This window comes from Leptopilina heterotoma, unplaced genomic scaffold (genome assembly GCF_015476425.1).
Source record: "Leptopilina heterotoma isolate Lh14 unplaced genomic scaffold, ASM1547642v1 Lhet_54, whole genome shotgun sequence".
Classification (NCBI taxonomy): domain Eukaryota; kingdom Metazoa; phylum Arthropoda; class Insecta; order Hymenoptera; family Figitidae; genus Leptopilina; species Leptopilina heterotoma.
The window spans coordinates 2438066-2461294 of NW_025111118.1; the positions used below are offsets into that span (position 1 = coordinate 2438066).

At 25.6% G+C, this 23229-nt stretch overlaps 2 protein-coding genes across 6 annotated transcripts in view; one reads left to right on the forward strand and one right to left on the reverse strand.

Moving 5' to 3' along the window:
• The window catches only part of LOC122508515, a 32596-nt gene extending 22900 nt beyond the window's left edge, over positions 1-9696 (reverse strand). Inside the window, exon 1 of the mRNA XM_043621927.1 lies at positions 9639-9696. The gene's annotated coding sequence lies outside the window, so the exon portion shown is untranslated. The remainder of the gene's footprint in view (positions 1-9638) is intronic.
• Positions 1-23229, forward strand: part of LOC122508511 (3-phosphoinositide-dependent protein kinase 1) — a 49039-nt gene that overhangs the window by 23850 nt on the left and 1960 nt on the right. For 4 of the 5 annotated variants that reach the window (XM_043621919.1, XM_043621920.1, XM_043621921.1 and 1 more), the window contains exon 3: positions 20987-21232. In XM_043621919.1, the coding sequence (XP_043477854.1) occupies positions 21056-21232 (177 nt within the window). In that variant the 5' untranslated portion in view covers positions 20987-21055. Of the gene's footprint in view, positions 1-13705; positions 14009-20986; positions 21233-23229 lie in introns of those variants that run through there. The other variant, XM_043621917.1, reaches the window with a different exon arrangement.

The window sequence follows — 23229 nt, forward strand, 5'->3', positions numbered from 1 at the left end:
TACATAATTGCCAGTTTACATACATTTTCTTGTTGTAGCTCACATTTTTTGTGACATTTAAAAGCTACTCTCTTATATAGTTTACTTTATATTGTAAATGAAAATATCAAATATATACGAGTCAGAAATTTTCGATTTCGCTTTCTTAGCAGACAAATTTGTCTGGTATATTTGGCAAATAAAATTTTTCTCTCGCTGAAGTAGAGAATCAAAAATATTCTATATTTTCTTATTCAATTTCTTATCTTCTATATTCGAGTCCCTTCTTTTTCGTGTTTACCAGATGAAAAGGGAAGGTTTGATTCACTTATATATATATATCTAATATAAGTTAGAATCGAGTTTCGAGGCTCTGTTGAACTAGTTTTCTGTTGAGTAGCACAAGGTTGTACCTGCGCGTCGTTTAGTGTATATACTACGTATAGATATATGTTGCATATATACGCTAAGATGTCTAAAATAGAATACAATTTTTATTTTTTGCTCTATGTTGAAATAATTGTGTCTTTTGCTAGTAAAATTATATATGTGTGGGAATATTTTTTTTCTTTCTTTCTTTCTTTCTTGAGTGCGGCGGCTTGTTCGGATGCGAGGTAAAAAGAAAGGCAAAAGAGGGCAGTAGACTCTTGGCAAAAAAAAAGAGGCAAATTAAAGGAAGACAGGAGAAAAGAAGAAGGTTTGGTCGGCGTGACCCAGCAACATCTGCTGGGTGTAATAACACCTGCCTCGGTCGCGTGCTCCGGTCTTTAATGTTGAGGCTGCAAGGGGTTAAGAATAATGTATCTATAATTCTATTTCTTTATACAGCATTATATTTATGTACAGCATTATATTTATATTTATTATATTTATGTGTACCATGAGGAAAAATGAAAGTTAACGAGGAAAATTACGTAAGGTGTTGGTATAAACATTCTCGATGTTTTCATCTCTTTGTGTTTACCATTTCTTTAGGTTCACCATCTTCAGGTTTACCATCTCTAGTGGTTTATCATCTCCAGGTTTACCATCTCCAGGTGTACCATCTCTTTTTTACTGTATGAAATCTCTTTTAGCAGAATTTCATTCATTATACAATATTGAATGTATTAGAGAAAATATGCTACCATCTTAAAATCGTGAATATGCGCTTGTGAATCATCAGACAATTGCAAAACACTCAGTATAAACGAGGACGAAAGTACACTGACTTTAGGCTAGTGAAAGTTTGCATCTAAATATTCAAGAATTTAGAATTCGCTACTCCAGACTCGGTTAAATTAACTAGATTTAAATCCGGATAAAAGACTACTACTACTACTACTACTACTACTACCTATACTACGTTTTATTTTGTCTCTTATTGAGGTCCCATATAACAAAAGAAAAATAATAATACAAGGAAACATTATCTTTTGCTCTCATTTTTAGAGGAATCACTACATTAATTATGAAAAATAAATCTTACTCACTGTTTACTTAATAGTATTAATTTAAATTTTCAAGAAAACTGTGCTTTCAGTTTTAACTTTTGACTAAAACTGTTTACATTAAATTAAATATCAAATATTTTCTACACAGCGATTTCGAAATACTATATGACCTTAATAAAGAAATAAGCAATGCACATATACATTTACCAATATTTATAGAAATATTTGGATCAGTTTCGCAATATATTTATCGCGAGAGTGTATTATTAAATTCGAAAATTAAAAACAAAAAATTCTTGCTGATGATTTCTTATACAATTATATTAGCGCACATAAAAATTGGATAAAACATAAAAAAAGCAAACAAACAGATTCAAAAATTTATGTCAATTTTTACTAACATTACGCTAAATACACTAAAACTTTAGTAAACAGTCTGATGCTATAATTCTGAAGTAGCAAAATTAGACTAAGAATTAAAGAACACTTTTACTAATTAGAATTAGTGCTAGATGACTTTTCACTAATTCGATAAATTTAGAGAGTATTTAGATAATTCCCAGGTGATTATTTAATTATAGGAAAATTATTATTATTATTATTATTATTATTATTATTATGTATTAGAAAATATATAAATTACATAAAATGGTGCATGAAACAAAAAAAAATACAAAAAAATAAAACTAATCGAGGAAAAATCCAACAAACAAAAGTGAGAAAACATGATTTACAAGACGAGAATTTCATGTGTCATATATTTTTGTCACCGCCGGTTTAACGGTTTTATGTTTCATTTGTTTATTTATTCTAAAACCTACATATCGTTGAAAATGCATTTAGACTACACAACATTATATTATGAGACACGAGATTTATTTATATCCTTGCTTACTAATACCAGTACTTCCCATTACTTTTCTAGTTTAGAAATTCAATAATAGATATTAAGTACAAGAATAATGCGCAATATTCTTGAACACTTATTAGTTATATTGTAACAATTAATTTCTGTCACGTATTTCACGTGACAAAAATTGTTACAATATAACGTAAAAAAATTAATTGTTACAATATAACGTAAAAAACTTAATTGTTACAATATAACGTAAAAAAATTTATTACAATATAACTAAAAAAATTAAAAAAAAACAGAAATTGTAATAAAAGAATACAAGCCGAAAATTGAAAATAGTATAATAATTAATAATTAATAAATACTGATTTTAGTTTTAAATTAAACAGAAAAAATTTTGATTAAGGTAAAAAAACATAACCTTAAAGTATTTTGCTTCTTAGGTACCTTTCTTCGGAATGCACCATAAAGAAATAATACTAGTAATTATCTATAATACAGTAATTAATATACTATCGAATGCTATAGTAATTGTCAATGATAATTAAAATTGCAAATAACAAAAATTAAATATATTAATTTATTTATGTTTTGAAGAAAATCAAGTCCCAAGTTTTGATCAAACAACAGACTACAGTTGTTGTATTCTATTATTATTTATTTGCAATTTAATTAATTGACAATAGTAACTGAAAATAAAAACAACAAACTATAATAAGAACAACTAGTAGAATAATAAAAAAAATTACTTTTGAGCAAACCTAACAAAATACAATCGTTGCTAGAAAAAAAATAAGAGACTGAATAATAACAACAGTTCTACAACCTGCATAAGAAAAAAATTTGCAAGCATATATAAAAAAAAGAAGTGTGGAAACGATGAGATAAAAGGATGACTATACTTGAAAGATATAGCGTGTGCAGTAAAAACTATGCAGCCGGCGCATCTTCGAGCAGGTGCTGGTCAAAAGCCACCTTTATGCATCTGCCAACAGTTCATTGGACTTTTAAAGTCATAAAAGAACAACATAAAATTAATCTCCTTTTTTTCAATTCGTCGTATATACATTATGTGCCATTTTCGCTAAAAAAAAAGAAAAGAAAAGGCAACACACCATATTGTGTATAGCAGCTTTAATTTTATTACTTTTTTCTAAAATTATTTTGTGTAGTAAAAAAAAATTATATTTACATAATGATTTCTGTATATACGTACAGCATTATATATCTATATATTAAATCTCTGGTATGCAAGATATTTCATACACAATATACGAACTTGCGCCGTACAATTATTACGATACGTACCAATTACCACATATATATGTGTGTGTACTTATATATAAATATTTCTGTGTGCGTATATAAAAATATATGTATATATTTATATTGTATATACAAGTAAAGGCAAAGATTTATGTCGCAGACGGTCATCCAGTGCTCTTGGCCTGGTTCCCAGAGCCGACAGTTTGAGAACTATTGACTTATACACACCATTAGATGATTATGAAATAATTTGTCAATAAACAGCTGTTTAAGCCACTATGATGGTGTTATATTGGCACAAAAGCTAAACTTCTATTCTTCATTCGTCTAGCCTCTTTGAATAATCAAAAGATCAAAACGCAAAAAGGATCACTTTTGGTATATAGCTCATGAGGGCCCTAAGAATATATTCCACATACGGGTGTATTATTTTTTATTTTCTGTACTAAAATTTTTTTTCCCTTAATTTACCATTTCATTTCCTTAACACACTTTTTCGAATTCACATTTTGTATATTAAGATCGCTGTTTATTTTGAAAGTATCAAATTGCAACAAATTGAAATCGGAAATATGGATCAAATATGATTCAAACTTTTGGTTAAAATATTATGAATAAATTTTTTATAAATCCACATTTCGTATATATTAACATCACTGTTAACTTGAAAGTATCAAATTGCAACAAATTGAAACCAAAAATGTGGATCAAATCATGATTCAAATTTTTTTTACCATTTGAATAAATTTGCTGTGTATCAATTATTTAAAACTTTCAAGAAAACTGTGATTTAAAACGAAGATTTCTTAAAAGTATCATATTGATCTTGATACTAAAGTGGATCAAATTGATGCCAAAAATTTGGAATCATTTTTTATTTGATCCACATTTTTGGTATCAATTCGTTACAATTTTATACATTTAAGTTATAGAAGTGAATTGAAAGATGTAAGAAAAATATTGTTGTTTGTTTTGAACGTCCAAATTTTAGAATCATTAAAATTCATTCTGATTCAAAAATTTTTCTGCCAAAAAAATAACTATAATATCAAAATTTTGTCTATGCAATTTCTATGCAATTTTTTCCATTCAAATATAAAGGCACAAAATAATTTTATACTTTTTTAAAATAACGTTAAAATTTTCTAAAAACTATAAATTTAAGAAATTTTGCATCAAATTATAATGAAAATGAACTTAGTCATCAAATTTGCGAAAAAAAGAAACATTTTATTAGCTTCGGCATAAATGATCTTTATAGGGTAATATCAAATTAAGATGCAAAAAATGTATCAAAACATTGCATCGCAACAATATTTCGATACGTTTTTTGTCTCAATTTGATAGTCTCAAGAAAAACTCAAAATCTGAAAAATAGTAAAAAGAAAAATTGAAAAATACACTAAAAAACTGAAAAAATACTAATAAGATTGGAAGCTATCCTTAAAATCTCAAAAATACTGAAGAAATTGAAGAATACACTGAAAAACTGACAAAAAATACTAAAAAGATTTAAAAAATACACTTAAAATCTCAAAAATACTAAAAAAAAAAATGAAAAATACACTAAAAAGATTAAAAAAATACCCTTAAAATCTGAATAATAATAAAAAATTTTAAAAATACACTTAAAGCACTAAAAAAATGCTGAAGATATTGAAGAATACACTGAGAAACTGACGCAAAATACTAAAAAGATTTAAAAATACCCTCAAAAATACTAAAGAAACTGAAAAATACACTAAAAAGATTAAAAAATACCCTTAAAATCTGAATAATACTAAATTTTCAATAAGATTTTTAATAAGAATTTTTTTGAAATTTGTTGAAATTTACCAAAATTCTATTAAATTTTTTTGAAATAATTGAAATTAAATTTCGTAAATTTTTATAAAAAGTTAAATTTTTGAAGAAATTATTATTAAATTTTATAAAATAATTGAAATTTTGAAGAATTTTATTTAGTAATTAATATTTTTAATCAGAATTTTTTTTTTAAAGAATTGTATAATTTCCCAAAACATCTATTAAAAATAATTGAATTTTGTATTTTAAAAATTTTATCTACATTTTTTTAAATAATTGAAATTTTTTAAATTCTTCGATCAATAATTGAAATTTGCTAAAATTTTTGAAAAATAATTGAATTTCTTCTGAATTTTTTAAAAGTATTTTAAAATAATTGAAATTTTAAAAAATTCTCCAAAAAATAATTGAATTTCTTTTGAATTTTATTGATGTATTTTGAAATTATTAAAACTTTCTGAAAATTCTTGAAAAAATAATTTAATTTCTTCTGAATTTTATTAAAGTATTTTAATATAATTGAAATTTTCAAAAATTCTTCGAAAAATAATTGAATTTTTTTTTTTGAATTTTATTGAAATGTTTTTGAACAATTGAAATTTCCCAAAAATTCTTTTAAAAAAAATTGAATTTTATTTTGAAATTTTTTAAAAGTAACTAAAATGAAATGCCCTAAAATTCTATAAAAAAAAAAATTGGATTCTGTAAGAAGTTTAGTATAAAATTTCAGAAATAATTGATATTTTTCAAAATTCTTTGAAAAATTTTCTTATGAATTTTATTGAAGTATTTGGAAATAATTGAAATTTTCCCATATTTTTGGAAAAATAATTGAATTTCTTTTGAATTTTATTGATATTCTTTTTAACCTTAAAATTATATTTGAACATTATTTGAACTTCCATATGTTCTTAAAAATAAAATGTTTTAAGAACGTTTTTAGAACATGGTTTTTTTGACCATCAAAGGAAAATATAGCATATAAATCGATATAATTTATTAGGTGCAAAATATGTGGGTATTTATCCTTATTGACTATATACGTATACTATTATATACACATCCCAGAGTGTAATCAATAAAATACGCTTAATATTTGTAAGACGTCATAGAGACACCTCCCACTCTCGTGTACACCACACGCTATAGATTGAAATTTCACATTGAGGAAAGTTCGTCACGAGTATATTCACTAATGACGTGAATATCGTCATCACACAATAAGTGACGTGCTAGAATTTATTTACCAAAACTCATTTACCTGCAATTGATTATATGCGAATAAATGCGATAACAATGACAATAAATATTCCATAGAATTCGTATAAATAAGCTGACAAAACATTCCGTCAATTGTCAGTGATTGTCAGTGTTAAATTGTTACTTTTTTGAAACTATTTCGCTATTTATCTTTCAAATATATTTTTTTATTGTTTATTTTAACAAAAAGAGTTGAATGTGAAAGGGCTAATAGCCTTAGGATAATAATTAGCAAACAATTATGGAGTACTGCTCTAATAGTGTCACAGTTTTCTTGAAAATATCAAATTGATATTGATGCCGAAAATTTAGATCATTTTTTGCTTTGATCCACATTTTTGGTATCAATTCGTTGCAATTTAATGCTATTCAGTTAATAGTAATTATATAACTGTTATAATAGTATTATACTCTAATAGTATTATACTCCAGTATTATTATACTCTAGTAGTATTATACTCTAGTATTATTATACTCTAGTAGTACTATACTATTATATTGTTGTTTGTATGTTTGTTATTTTGTTCTTTCACTGTCAATAACTTTATTATCTCAATAACCGCGGCCTTGATACAGAATAACTGCATATGTGAGTGTTTTCTTTACTTATTTTTTGCATACTTTATGTGTTTATAATTATAATAATAATGAATTATACACTGAGAGACCTTTGGGACTGTAGCGGAACAACGTATGTGACAGCAGCTCCACTATGGTTTTGGTGCGCTGCGGTAAAATCTTGGGCGCGTGACAGTCCCAAATGTTGGTGAGCAGCTCACCGAAGTAGTGGGAATGTCGCCTTTGGTTTGCAGCTGAACAACTTTGGGACTGTCACGCGCCCAAGATTTTACCGCAGCAACCCAAAAGTATAGTCCTGTAGCGTTCCTCCAAAAGTAGCAGCCTAGTCAGTAGCAGCCTATCGAAAGTCTGCTGCTGACCCAAAGGTCTCTCAGTGCATAGCTATGCCTAATGGTATCACAGTTTTTCAAAGACTCAAATTAAAGAAAAAAAACCTATCAAAATTGTTGCGGTACAATTTTTTGATACGTTTATTGCATCTCAATTTGATATTATCCTTGGAAGAACTGAGCTCGAGAGTATGATTTTAAGTCTTAAAATTAACTAAATCTGTAGTTTTAAGCTCTGTTAAAAATAGGTTAATTTTCAATAATTTTTGGACCTTAGGATCTAAACGTTTTTACAGCTTTTGTTTTTAGAAATAAAATTTGTCACTTCGGATATATATGTTATCTTTATATATATTTTTGCAGTACATTATGCAAAAACACATTATAAAAAAACAACAATTAAAAATAATATTCTACATTGTTGTTTTGAAAAAAATAAGCCAATGTTTGTTTATTTTTGATCTGTTAAAAATAAACGTTTCTGTTTATTTTTAACTCGAATTGTTTACATTAGCGCATGTTGCATAACAAAGCGTAAGTTTCGATTTTACTCTACACGGCTAATAATAATAGTAATAATCATGGTAATAGTAAAAATAAATATCAAACAGTTTCTAATAATATAGAATATCATAATTTTTTCTTACATATTTTAATCGTATTATTCATAGTAATAAAAAGGGAAAAGAGTCTGAAAAATCAGAAAATAACGAACAATTTTTCATTTATAAAATATTGAAAAATAGGTTGAACTAAAATGTGTGTTTTCCTAAATGGAAATTAACCAGGCACGTGTATACTCGTTTTAGCCTACTGCGTGTATATTCAAGTGCGATTCAATGCAACTGAAAATTGATGTTACGTATTCCGTTACGTGCACAATTTTTTACGTAAGTGAAAAAATATATATATATATACATTCTATAGAGAGACTGAAAAGTTAACTGAAGAATTTTGTGTCTTTTGTTATTTATTTTTCATAATAATCTATACGTAACGAATATTCTGGACCGTTTCTTAAAATTAAAAATCTGCAAATATTTATCTATTTTTATAAATAAGTTATTAATGTCACTTATTATTTTGTTAAAAAAAAGTCACTAAATTAATAATAATAATTTCTTAAAACGAGATTTTAAATATCTATTTTACAGTAAAGTAATTAATTCTGTAAAAAAAATTGGAGAGGAGAAAAATTTCGAAAAGGGAAGTAAATTAAAAATTGAAAATTGTTTATATTAATTGCCAACATCTTTAAATTTGATTGTAAATAATAATTGTAGAATTACGAATATTGACGAACATCTTGAGATTCAATATGGAGTAGCTGCTCTCCACCTGCGAACGCCAAGGTCACCACTAGGTGGCAGTTTAGTTCTTTCTTGGAATTTCTTCTGCCACCTGGTGTCGACCTTGGCGTTCTCAAGTGGAAGAATTAAACTACCATTTTATCCCTCAAAAACTTTTATATAATTAATAAAATGCAAAAAATGTTATTGTTCTTCTTAAATGACTTTAGGCACTGCCGACTGTCAGTACAACAAAAATAGGAATTAAAAGAAAACTAAATTTTAGAAGTCACTATTATAATCTCAAGGTTAAAAATCATTCGAAAGTGTTTCTGAAAATTTTCCTTTTAAAACGACTACTTACAGTCAAAAGTGGGCTAAAAGTAAGATTTAATTTTTAAAGTGAGAAAATTTTGCTTGTCATTATTAGAAAGCTAGTTTATAAACTCAATATGGATAAAACGAATGCAAATAAAATAATATACTGAAACAATATTGTCACTTGTATTAAAGAGTGATAAAAGATAAGAAATTTACAAGTTTAATAAAACAAATGAGGAATAAATGAAGTCAAATAATAAGGGAATAAATAAATCCAAACAATAAGGGAATAAATAAAATGAATAAAATCAAATAATAAAGGAATAAATTTTTTGAAATAGGAAAAGGAAATAAATATCTTTTGACGGTCTCTCTTATAAGTATGGCGGTCATTTCACTTGTCCGGCATTATATGCTTATATATATATATATAGGTATATAGGGTAAAGTGCAATATAAGAGGATATCTAGGTTATGTTTACAACCTTTCTTTTTAGAAGAAAAAAAAAATCTTTTTTACCTTGAAAAATACCAAGAACACACGTCAACCAATTAACATCCTGATGTTTGACAATTTTCTATATAATAAAATATTTAACTTATGTTCCGTTAACAATTGAACGGTCCGACCAACTCATAAATCACAGGTGTATATACTTATTTTTAGAAACTCTATAGAAAGTATATTCAACAATGCATTGATGTACCCAAGAGCATGTTTACAACATTTCATTCTTTCATTTTATTTCTATATAACATTCTATATCAGCAAGTGTTATATAATTTCTTCATTAAATCCGAAGTGTTTTTTTTTTCTTAAACTATTTTCCTTTTGATGAAATATATATATGTATATGTAGAATACACTTGTATTATCTCGAAATGAGATAATGATTATTAAAGGAGAAATTCCATTGTAAATAGGAACCTTCCACAATTAGAGAAGCATTTAACATTTATTATTGCGACAACATACAACAACGGATCTTGAGATGGACTTTGTCTTTTGGACGTAAACAAGATACAAATTATTTACGTCTAACAAGATTAAATTTGTGAGTTGCAGGAAAAATTTCTTTCTTAGAAGTGTGTCTATTTTTATATGAAATGCAGAAATGTTTTTTCCATCACACACACACACACACACACAGACACATACATACTAGCAGACACTTGATGTTAACTTTTAACTGGAAATGTAAATGTTTGTTTAATGGACCAGTATTCTTGAAAATATATATTTGCGATTCTCTTTTCATGTTTTCTTCTGTGTATTCTTCGTCTTCTTTACTATTTTCCAGATTTTTCGAAATTTAGTTTTCAAAGTATTTTTCAATTTCAGCAGAATTTTTCCGTGTATTTTTTAATGTATTATTTAGTTTCTTTAGTATATGTTTTGATTTTTTAGTGTTTTCTGTGTATTTTTCTGTTTCTTCAGTATTTAACAGGTCTTTCAGTGAATTTTCCATTTCCTTTAATATTGTTCAATGTCTTAAGTATTTTTCATTGTATCTTTTAATTTCTTCTGAGTATAATTCAGTTTCTTTGGGTATATTTTATAATTTCTACAAAGATTTTCAGTTTATTTATTAGGTTCTTCAGTATTTTTCAATTTCTTCACTATTTTTTCATATCTTTCGTATTTTTCAGTGTATTTTCCTATATTTGTTCAAAGTTTTTAAGTGTATTCATTAGTTTCTTTAGTATTTTTCAATTCTTACAGACTATTTTTTATTTCTTCAGTATTTAACAAATCTTTCAGTGTATTTTTCCATTTTTTTAGTATTTTTAAGTGTATTATATACTTTTTTCAGTATTTTTTTTTTTTAGTATATTTCTTAACTTCTTTAATATTTTTAAAGTGTATTTTTTAGTTCATTCAGTGTTTTTCAAATCCTTTAGTATTTTAAAATAAATTTTTCAGTTTCCTTGGTATTTTACTTTTTTTCAAATTCTTCAGTACTTTACACTTTTTTCAGTAGTATTTTTAAGTAATATATCGAATTTTTCAGTGTATTTTTTAATTTCTTTAGTAATTTAGTAATTTTCCAGTTTTTTCGTAAAATTCAATTTTCTTTAATAATCATCAATGTATTTTTCAATACCTTTAGTACTTTTTACTTTTACCATAGTATTTTCTTTTAAATTTTTCATTATTTTTTAGTATCTTCACTGTATTTTTCAATTCTTCAGGATTTTTTAGTTTTTTGGAGTATTTTTATGTTCTCTTTAGTATTTTTTTAGTTTCTTCAGTATATTTTTCAGTTTCTTCAGTATTTTTGAGATTTTAAGGGTATCTTTCGATTTTTTTAGTTTTTTCAGTGTACACAGTAAAAAGTAAATCTTAATTTAAGAGCTGCCTTAAATTCAACACTGTCTGCTATAATGTTAAAGGATACGAAAAACGTGCGTAAATTCAACATTGACTGTCTTAAAAATGTTGCATCTTAATTTAAGGCAGCTTTCGTGCCTTAAAATAAGATTTTCGTTTTACTGTGTATTTTTCAATTTTTTCAGCATCTTTTAGTTTTTTATATTTATTTTTAAATTTTTCTTCAGTATTTTTTAATCGTTTTTAGTATTTTTTCATTCTTTCAGTGTATTTTTCAATTTCTTCAGTATTTTTTAGATTTTAAGGATATTTTTTAATATATTTGTAGTATATTTTCAGTTTTTCAGTGAATTTTTCGAATTTCTTCAGCAGTTTTCAGATTTTAAGGGTATTTTCAATCTTTTTAGTATCTTTTCAGTTTTTCAATGTATTTTTCAATTTCTTCAGTAGTTTTGAGATTTAATGGAATTTTTTAAACTTTGTAGTATTTTTCTATAGTTTCTTCAGTGTATTTTTCAATTTTTTAGTATTTTTGAGATTTTAACCAGGGTATTTTTTAATCTTTTTAGTATTTTTTCAGTTTCTTCGATGTATTTTTAAATTTTTTTAGTATTTTTGAGATTTTAAGGTTATTTTTCAATCTTTTTAGTATTTTTCAGTTTCTTCAGTGTATTTTTTAATTTCTTCAGTATTTTTGAGATTTTAAGGGTATCTTTCGATTTTTTTAGTTTCTTCAGTGTATTTTTCAATTTCTTCAGCATTTTTTAGTTTTTTATATTTATTTTTAAATTTTTCTTTAGTATTTTTGAGATTTTAAGGGTATTTTTGAATCTTTTTAGTATCTTTTTAGTTTTTCAATGTATTTTTCAATTTCTTCAGTATTTTTGAGATTTTAAGGGTATTTTTAAATCTTTTTAGTGATTTTTGTCATTTTTTCAGTGTATTTTTCAATTTCGTGAGCATTTTTTAGTTTTCTAGATTTATTTTAAAATTTTTCTTCAGTATTTTTGAGATTTTAAGGGTATTTTCTAATCTTTTTACTATTTATTCATTCTTTCAGTGTATTTTTCAATTTCTTCAGTATTTTTGAGATGTTAAGAATATTTTTTTATTTTTTCAGTATCTTTTCAGTTTTTCAGTGAATTTTTTGAATTTCTCCAGCAGTTTTGAGAATTTAAGGGTATTTTTGAATGTTTTTAGGATCTTTTCAGTTTTTCAGCGTATTTTTCATATTCTTCAGCAATTTTTAGTTTAGTTAAGTGTATATTTAAATTTTCTTCATTATATTTTAGTTTCTTCAGTGTATTTTTTAAATTTTTCCTCGTATCTTTTTTTTATTACACTCATTAGTGTTCATTTTAGACAACAAATTTACCAATGAATCACATATAATAAGACTCTTTAATTTGTTTTTATTTTTCGACTGGTGTTATTTAACATAATATATGTATATAATGAAATGAATTTTTCACTTTCGCGTGTGCGGTATAAAATTCAACCTTGTTCGCAGCCTTTACGTCATCAATGGGATTTGTCCATAATAAACAAATAGAATGCTTGGCCGTATTATTCATTCTTATTTCTCCAGTTGAGTGTTTCCCCCCGTTTTGTTTCCTCCAACAGTTGTAATTCCCCTATGTATATATAGTCGTATCTCGTATTTTCTCCTTCTGCAGGCAGGCAGGAGGTATTGAACGCATGCGCACTGCATAGCCAGACAGTTCCACATTCTACCCCTCTTTTGACCGATAAAAAAACAACGAACAAGAACTAAAATGCCAAATGGTGCACATGACACCTTAATTCCTAGAATTCTATATACCTATAAGACCTATAATATAAAATGATATAAAATGATATCAAAATTATTAGCAAATGGTAAAGTGTCTATAGTAATATAACTCTTATAGCATCTAGCATCTCTAAAATCTATAGTCTGTACTCTAGTCTCGTGGGTAAAAAAAAGTCCAAAGTTCACGGACCGGGCAAAATATTTTGGCGCCTTTTTTTTGCGACATCAATGTCCAATGATCATTATCCATGTAAATTAGTTTGGAGTGTTGTGTGTTTTTTTTTTTGGCGCCGTGCCAACACAAAGTGTTGCAACTCTTAGTTGTTTACTTTTGATTTATAGACGAGGACAGATAATATATTATTATGAATGTAGAACTTTGGTGGGAATGTGGCTTGTAAAAAGAAGGGGACGTCTACTGCTCAGGTCTGAAACAGGGTGGGGATAAAGCGCGGGTTAGTAGCCGGGATACATTGTGTTTCGTGCGTCTGTTTGATTCAGTAAGCGAACGAACCATCTTAATAGTTGCATGTGTATATTTTTCCCGTTCTCAGCGTCGTGTCGGCCTTCGAGAACCTTAAAAAAAAAAAAAAAAAAATACTTTGTGATTTTTAAAAAGTTTTATTCGTTTACATTTTTATGATTTTTGAGTTTTGTTGTTGTTTTCCATAATAAACAGTGGCTTTAAACAGTCAAACTGGATTCCAACAAACAGTACATGTCGCGATTACATCGCGAGTACAAGAGGCTTAAGAAGTTATTCAAGGTAAGGAAAAGTGCCGCTACATTTTTTTTTCAATACCATTTTTAGCTTTTGAGTATGAAAGAAAGTGGGTGTTTAATAACAAGGCGGAAGGGTGTGGTGTAAACATTGCGAAAACGAGTTTGCCAATTTTCCTTATGCCTACCTTTCCTATTGCACATGATTTAACATCATTGATACTACACATTAGTGCCTAGCATCCGAACATTCTGTCTTAAAACATTAGGTTTGAATAGTGTATCTTGTAGATTTTTGTACCGAAAATTTCGATATATTTCCAAGTGTCGAAATACGGAAAGAAAGTGTTTAAAAAACAGTAAACAGATAGCATAAGTGTTATAACAATATAAACAATATTGCACCGTCCTTGGTAAATATTTCTTTTTTTTCCCCACCATTCCGATTATATCGAAGGTTTTCGAACTTCATATATAGGATAGGGTGAGGTCAGCATTCCTCGCTTGCGATTCATGAAGCTTACCCGCCATTCCTTCTCTAGTTTATATCATTTAAAACTCTGGAATTCGAGGTGATTTCCTCACATTGAAAAAAAATGAGAAAAAAAATGTCGAGACTTGAATGATCATTTATGTGCTCAAGTCTCGATCTATAATTATCTGACTGGGACATGTTACCTATGTATGTTACATGAATAATTTGAGACACATTCCTTAAGAGTAATGTAGTATTAGTGGATGATGTATAGTAAGTTTTCTTTTCTCAATTGTTGCGTTTTGTTATTTATTTGCCTAAAATATCAATTGCATGATGATGAACTATAAAAATTCTAGTATATACAATATTGTGTTACGGTAATTAATGAATGAGTGAGAGGCATGAGATGCACAGGACTAAAATTAGAATAGACATTGGAATGCCACTGTATCCGTGAGTTATACCGGGTGGGCAAATTATTGTCTGGAGGAATGAATGGCCGTAGTAAAACTACAAACCGCTTTTCGGAGTGACGTACACTAAAAATAATTAGACAAATATTCATCTATACTTGATTTTTTGAATTTTATCCTAAATATAATTAGCATAAACCTAGAAAATATAAGTATTAAATACGTATGTTATTGATTATACCACCTCCTCCGATATGTGTATACGATCAAACATATTCGTATCGTTCGTATCCAAAACTCCATTTTTTTTCCAACTGTACATATTTTCAAAAATCCGAATTTCTGATTCGGCATACGACAAAGCATATCAAATTAAAAACAAAAAGAAGACAATATTTTCAGATATGACAATTGAGACAAAAAAAAAAGGATCAAAAGTGTTGCCTCGCAACACTTTTGATCCCTTTTTTTGTCTCAATTTTCATATCTGCGGAAAAACTATTAAGAATGCAAGTTCTTTTTTCAAATGCATTATATATAGTATCTAAAAGGAGTAAAAATACATTCATGTTTTGTTAGATAAAAAAGAAGGGGGACAGAATAGATAAGCAACTTTAAACTTAAACTAAATATAAACGAACAATCACGAAGTAAGACGGCGGCTTCTCCTTCTCGGGCAAATGTTCCACGAGGTCGACGGCCTAACACGCATCGTTGATGCCATGGAGTCGGCTTTGCCGTTCATTTTCTAAAGGAGAGTTTACAATGTAATTCAAGGAAACATTTATTGGAATATATATATATATATATATTTTTTTTTTATTTTATTTTTATTCATTATTTATTCCGCATATGTATAAGAACACCAAGTATATAGCTACGATATGTCGTTTTAACAAGGCCACCCACGTGTCGCGACAATTTTTGTCAAAAATATTTGTTATTGCGTCAAAACTATTATACACGATAGATAAACATTATTGAATTTAACACGTGAATGAATTGATAAATTGTTATTATATGTGTGTATAGTTCGGTTTTAACTGGAATTATATGCTAACTTGAAGTATAATAGTTTTTTTCATTGTTAGAACAATTTTATTTTTGTAGCTTCTTTTTTATTAATTATTAAAGAATAAATTATTTTATGTTTTTTAGTTTCTTCAGTATTTTTTTAGTTATTTTTCCCTCTTTTATACTCACTGTTAACTTATAAGTTAACTGTGATACCAAAAAGTTGATACCAAGTGGATTCAATCAAAAATTGATCCAAATTTTTAGCATCAATTTGATACATTCAAGAAAACTGTGGCTTCAATGTTTTGACTTTAATCTCTTTTATAATTTCACTTTTTATGCTTTAAAAAGTTTTACTTTACAAAGTTTTACTATCAATTTGATTCAATTTGGTATTAATTCGATTAAAAAAAGGACAACAAAAATTTGTTGTGATGCAACAATTTTGATACATTACTTTTTTAAATATTAAATTAGAAGTTAAACAGAAAGAAAATAATTGAAATATAATATTGAATGGGCGATTTTTTATTAAAATTATTTTTTCGAAAATGATTTCGAGATATATAAACGTTTTATCAATGGGAAATTGCAGTGTACACGCCGTACCAGTTGTGATAGTGCGTCATTATAGATTGGTATGTGGGATATTACGCCTTTACTCATTGACTGCAAACGCCCTAAGGATTATTTTACAAAGACTAATATATAGAGAGAGAAATACGTCGTTGAAAAGGCAATATTCCCTAGGCAACTATAAATAGAATTTATTTATTTTTTTTTTTATGTAACAAAAACCAATAATCATCGAGTTATTTTCCTTTTTATCTCTATTATAGTTTAATTTTTCCATTAGGGACAAATAATTGAAAAACAAATATTTAATGTTGTTTTTTTATTAGGAATTTTATTATTTTGTTATTATTACGGTTGAAAAACAACTTTTTTTTTTATTTTTTCTAGTTTCTTTAGTGTTTTGCAACTTTAGCATTTTTAGGTAAATTTATTAGTTTCTTCAGTATTTTTCAGTGTATTTTTTTAATTTCTTTGGTTATTATCAAAGTATTTTTCAATTCCTTCAGTATTTTTTAGTTTCTTTAATATTTTTCAGTGTATTTTTAGTTTCATCAGTATTTTTTAGTCTTTTGAATTCCTTCCGTATTTTTTAGTTACTTCACTGTTTTTTAATTTCTTTAGTACTTATCAGCGTATTTTTAGTTTCTTCAGTATTTTTCAGTGTATTTTTTAGTTTCTTCAGTATTTTTAGTATATTTTTCAGTTTCTTCGGTATTTTTTAGTCTTTTCAGTTTTTTTTTATTTCTTCAGTATATTTTTTAGTGTATTTTTTAATTTCTTCAGTATTTTTAGTATATTTTTCAGTTTCTTCAGTATTTTTTAGTCTTTTCAGTTTTTTATTATTTCTTCAGTATTTTTAAGTATTTTTCCAGTGTATTTTTTAATTTCTTCAATATTTTTTAGTTTCTTCAGTTCATTTTCTAATTTCTTCAGTATTATTGAACTCAAAAAAGTATAGATAAGATCAATTTTTAGAACCAAAAATCATAGAGAAATTGTTGTAGAAAATTGTTAATCCATATAGGCTAATATTTGAGAACATATATGTATAGGAAGTATTTAATAATTGTCTTTTATTATTTTATTATTCTCATTAAGATATGTTTGTGTATTTCCTCTAATGAGACCGCAACTACTATAAAGCTAATTAAAGGTGAACACTCGAATCAATTTTGTAGTCTCTTTGGAAATGAGATTTTAATTGGATTATTAATGCTGTCATTAAAATTAAATGTAAACAGTATATTTTGTAGATGTTTGTTTCACCATATTTGTATTTATTTCTATTCGATTTCTCTTTTCCACGTGTATATATATATATATACATAAGTATGTGTGAAACATAATTTTCACTTTATGGTGTCAACGTATTTTTTAACATTTAACATGTAAACAAAGATTTCTTTACATCATTTTGTTGAAAAATAAAACTTATACCTACTTTTATTCTATTTTTGGGCTAAAATAATGTTAAACTTGAACCACTTTTCACTGAATCTTAACTTTGAGGGTATGATTTTCAGGCCTAAAATTAAATTAATATCTAGTTTTTGCCACAGTTTTTCTAAGGATATCAAATTGAGACAAAAAACGAATCAAAAGGTTTGTCTTTTTGATATCCTTAGAAAAACTATGAAGTTTACAAAACTTAAAAACAGCTTCAGGCTTTCTTCAGTATATTTCACTTTTTTAGAGGATTTTCAAATTTCTTCAGTATTTTTCAGTGAATTTTTATAGTTTCTTCAGTATTTTTCATATATTTTTAAGTGTAATTATCAGCTTCATCAGCGTTTTTAAACATTTTTTTTAAGTATTTTCCAAAGTATTTTTCAATATCTTCAGTATTTATTTTTTTTTTCAGTGAATTTAACAATTTCTTTAGTAATTTTTATTTTTTCACTTGAGTTTTTCAATTTTCTTCAGTATTTTTCAGTTTCTTCAGTGTATTTTTCAAATTCCTCAATATTTTTGAGATTTTAAGGGTATTTTTTAATCTGTTTAGTATTTTTTCAGTTTCTTCAGTGTATTTTTCACTTCCTTAAGTAGTTTTTAGCTTTTAAGAGTATTTTTTAATCTCTTTAGTATTTTTTCAGTTCCTTCAGTATATTTTTCAAATTCTTTAGTATTTTTGAGATTTTAAGGGTATTTTTTAATCTTTTTAGTATTTTTTAAGTTTCTTCAATGTATTTTTTAAATTCCTTAGTATTTTTAAAATTTTAAGGGTATTTTTTAATCTTTTTAATATTTTTTCAGTTTTTGCAGTGTATTTTTTTAATTTCTTCAGTATTTTTGAGGTTTTAAGGGTATTTTTTAATCTTTTTAGTATTTTTTAGTTTTTTCAGTGTATTTTTCAAATTCCTTAGTATTATTGAGATTGGAAGGGTATTTTTTAATCTTTTTAGTATTTTTTCAGTTTCTTCAGTGTATTTTTCAATTTCTTCAGTATTTTTGAGATTTTAAGGATATTTTTTAAATTTTTTTAGTATCTTTTCAGTTTTTCAGTGAATTTTTTAAATTTCTTCAGCAGTTTTGGGATTTTAAGGGTATTTTTTAATCTTTTTAGTATCTTTTCAGTTTTTCTGCGTATTTTTCAATTTCTTCAGAGCAGTTTTTAGTTTTGTTAAGTGCATTTTATAATTTTCTTCATTGTTTTAGTTTCTTCAGTGTATTTTTCAAATTTTTTAGTATTTTTGAGATTTTAAGGGTATCTTTCAATTTTTTTAGTATTTTTTTTTACTTTCTTCAGTGTATTTTTTAAATTCCTCGGTATTTTTGAGATTGTAAGGATATTTTTTAATTTTTTTAATATTGTTTCAGTTTCTTTAGTGTATTTTTCAATTTCTTCAGTATTTTTAAGATTTAAAGGGAATGTTTCAATCTTTTTATTATTTTTTCAGTGTATTTTTCAATTTCTTCAGTATTTTTGAGTTTTCAATGTTATTTTTCAATCTTTTCACTATTCTTCAATTTTTTCCATAGTGTTTAGCTTTTTTTTAAGTATATTTTTCTATTTTAAAATTTTTTCCAATTATTGCAGTTAATTTGACAAATTCCTCAGTATTTTTTAGTTTTTCCAGTGTATTTTTCAGTTTGTTCAAAATGTGAAAACACGAAGAAAACTAGATTATAAAGAAAATTTCGAAAAGGAACATTGTATTTGCTCGTGCGAATAATTTAGGACCCATTCCAATTCGTTTATAAACACATATTAGGTAATATCATGTTTCATTAATCACTTTTAATTATAAATAAAACTTGGTGTAATCAGTTTTTATATGATTTCTTCATACCAAATATAGCTGACACAATTTCTTAGCCATGAGCGAGACCATGAGAGTAAGGTGATTGTGGGTAAACACAAAGTGAAATGCACTTTTTTATAGCCATATAGATGATGAAAATGAAGATAAACCTCGTTAAAAGTAAATTTTTTGAAAAAAAAAAAAAAACAATTATTAATGCTTGTTTGAAAGAAAATATTTAGTTATTACATCTCAAGAGAGAGAAAGAGAGAATAATTACACCGAGGAGTAGTAATATTTTTCTCGAACCATAATAAACGGTAATATGAAAACAACATAGTTGAATAATCGGTTGGATATTCTCAAGCATTGATTGTTGTATTATTACAGTTCTCAGAAACTATGTACGTTGAAATGAAATGAAAAAAAAGAGTAATTTCAAAAGTATTTTAAGTTTCCTTTTGCCCCACAGCTGTTGCTAGGCCAATAACGCGTAAACAAGACCCACGAGGCCGTTGCCTGATACCTCTTAGCTTATCCTCTTCTCTGTCTTTGTCGCACTTTGCGATTACAAAGCCGGAAGTAAGAAAAATGTCGCGACGTTTCTTAACTGTCTTAATTATAATAAGCAAAGCAGGTTTTTTTTTTCAAGACTTTTTTTATCGCAACAATATTTAATAATTAAACACGTTTCTTTTCTTGTTTCAAGAAAAAATAACAGAAGTATTTTCAATAACCGTTTAAAATGAAACACGTGTCATAGAATAATAATTTCAGTGACACGTGTTTTCTTTTAAAACTTTATCATCTCATATTCTATAGGGTTGGAAATATAATGTTGATATTTCAGGTATCTTATGTTATATCGTTTCTTATCTGAGAAAAAAAAAAAAATTCTAGTTGTTAACATTTCATCTGAAATCGTGATTATGATATATGTCGTAAATTATTTTTTCAGTTTAAAAAAACATAAAATAAAAAAAAAATGACGTCAATTGTTTTAGTGTATTTATTTTAGGATTTTTTTTTCCTGGCTTATCTAATTTCACGTGAAGCTAAAATAAAGCTTAAATGGGGAGAGAGAGAGAGAGAGAGAAGGTTGACGTCATTTCTATGGTTATTTTTCAATGACGGATTTTGTGAAAAAAATATTTGTGATGCTTGATGTATAATATAAAGCATTATTGTAGGAATATTGCATAATTTGGTAATTTATCAAAATGTATACATTCCTCTCTTTTTTTCGGTCAATATTTGTACGAAAATGATGACATTTGTTATTTCTTGATATGTTTTAGCGTGTGGCGAACCAGACGCTTACCGTTTCGCCACAACCGGCAGTAACGGTGGAGGGGCCGGTGTCTAAAATGTCTCCACCGACGAACGATGTTACGAATGGGGTGATAGCGCCTCCAAGTAATCTTACACCCCGGGTTCCATCGACAACGAATCCGGCTTTAACATCCATCAATCCTCCCACCCACAAGCGCTCCTCCACTGATTTTATCTTTGGCAAAGTGATAGGCGAAGGCAGCTTTTCTACCGTGAGTATAATATTTATTAGCCATATCTATAATATAATGGCCATAAATCGAATTTGATGCAATGAAATTCATTTTTCATTATGTCAAATTCTATAATTGCGCGGCTCTTATCATTTTTCTGCATCTATAACAATAGAAAATTTCATGCCTCGGATATCAAGACTTATTTGGGACTTTTTTCGATTATTTGCAAAAAAAAAAGACGATTTTTTCGACTTATTTTCAAAAAAGGCACCTTTTTCGATTTATTTTTTTAAAAAAGGCCCTTTTTTTGACTTATTTTCAAAAAAGTGCCTTTTTCGATTTATTTTTTTAAAGAAAGGCAATTTTTTTAAAAATAGGTCAAAAAATGCAACTTTTACACCAGATTTCCGAAGTTGGCTTCAACGCTAAGCATTGAAAGAATAAGGAACAGAATATTTTTTTGAAAGTTTTAGATTAAAAAAATACTATGGGAAATAAAATAAAAAGGTTTCAAATATAATTAAAATTTTACAAGGTTTTTCGTTTCATTCAATATAATTTTTTTTTTTTGAGTTTTATTAAAATTTTTGGAAAACAAATTTTGTTACAGAATTTTAATGGCAAGTTTTAAAAATAATTGAATTCTCAAAAATTTAAATGTAAAATTCTGAGAGTGAAATTTGAAAGTAAAAATTAATTAAATTTATTATTCAAAAAATTATTTTTGAATAATTTTATTAGATAATAAAAGTTTCTAAATATGTTATTGAATAATTTCAAAATACTTAAAATTTTTTTTAAATTCTATCGAAATTAATTCATTATTGTTCAAATATTTGAATACAATTTATAAAAAATCTAATATTTTTAAAATTATAAATTAAATTTTTTTAGATAATTATAATTATCTAAAAAGTTCTAAAATACATAATTGAAAAATTTCTGAATAATTAAAATTTAAAAGAATTTTTTTTTATAAATAATTGAATTTTCGAAATTTTTAATTGAAAAATTTTGAAATAATTGAAATTTTGTTCAATTATTTAAAAATAATTAAATTTCTTAAATGAATTTTTAAGGATAATTGATTTTTAAAAAATTATGTGAAAAAAATTCTAAGAATTATAGTTTTTTAAAAATATAATGCAAATTTTTTGATAATAATTGATTTCTCAAAAAATTTAATGAAAATTTGAAAATGCAAATTAATCAAAATTAACTTTGAAAAATTGAATAAATAATAAAATATTTCTTAAATAAGTAATTCTTATAATTTTTTCGTAATTTTTCAAAATTCAATGATTTTCTCATATTTTTAATTGCATATTTCCAAAAATTCAAATAAGCACAAACAATAATTATACATTAAAGTTGTTTAAAAAACATAATTATTTAGAATTATTATTAAAAAATTTTGGAGAAATCAATTATTTTTAAAATTTTTAATGAAAATTCTTCAAGAAATTGATTAATTTTTTAAATTATTCAAAAATTCTTTTAAGAAATTGAATTATTTTCCAAATATTGAGTTTACAATGTTTTTAAGAAATCAATTTATAGAATTTTTTACCATAATTTTTCAAAATTTAATTATCCTTAACAATTCAATTATTTTTTACAACTTTTACTAAAATTCAATTATTACTAATAAATTTTAACAAAATTCAATTATTTTTAAGAAATTTTACTAAATTTCAATTTTTTAAAAACTTTGAAATTGTATTTATTTCAAAAATTTATTATAATTCAAAAATTTTTTTTAAATATTTAAAAAAATTAATTTTCAGAATTTTTTCTATTGTAATTTTTTTAAAAATGAATTTTAAAAATATTTTATTGTCATTTTTAAAAAAAAGATTAATTATTTTCAATATTTTCGGTTAAAAATTAATTAAATTAATAAAAAATTATTACAATTAAACATTTATTTTAAAAATTAGAATTTTTGTATTTAAATAATTGAATTCTCGAAGGATTTTCGTAAAATTTTCGAAAATAATTGATTTCGAAAAGAAATTTAGTTAGAAATTCTA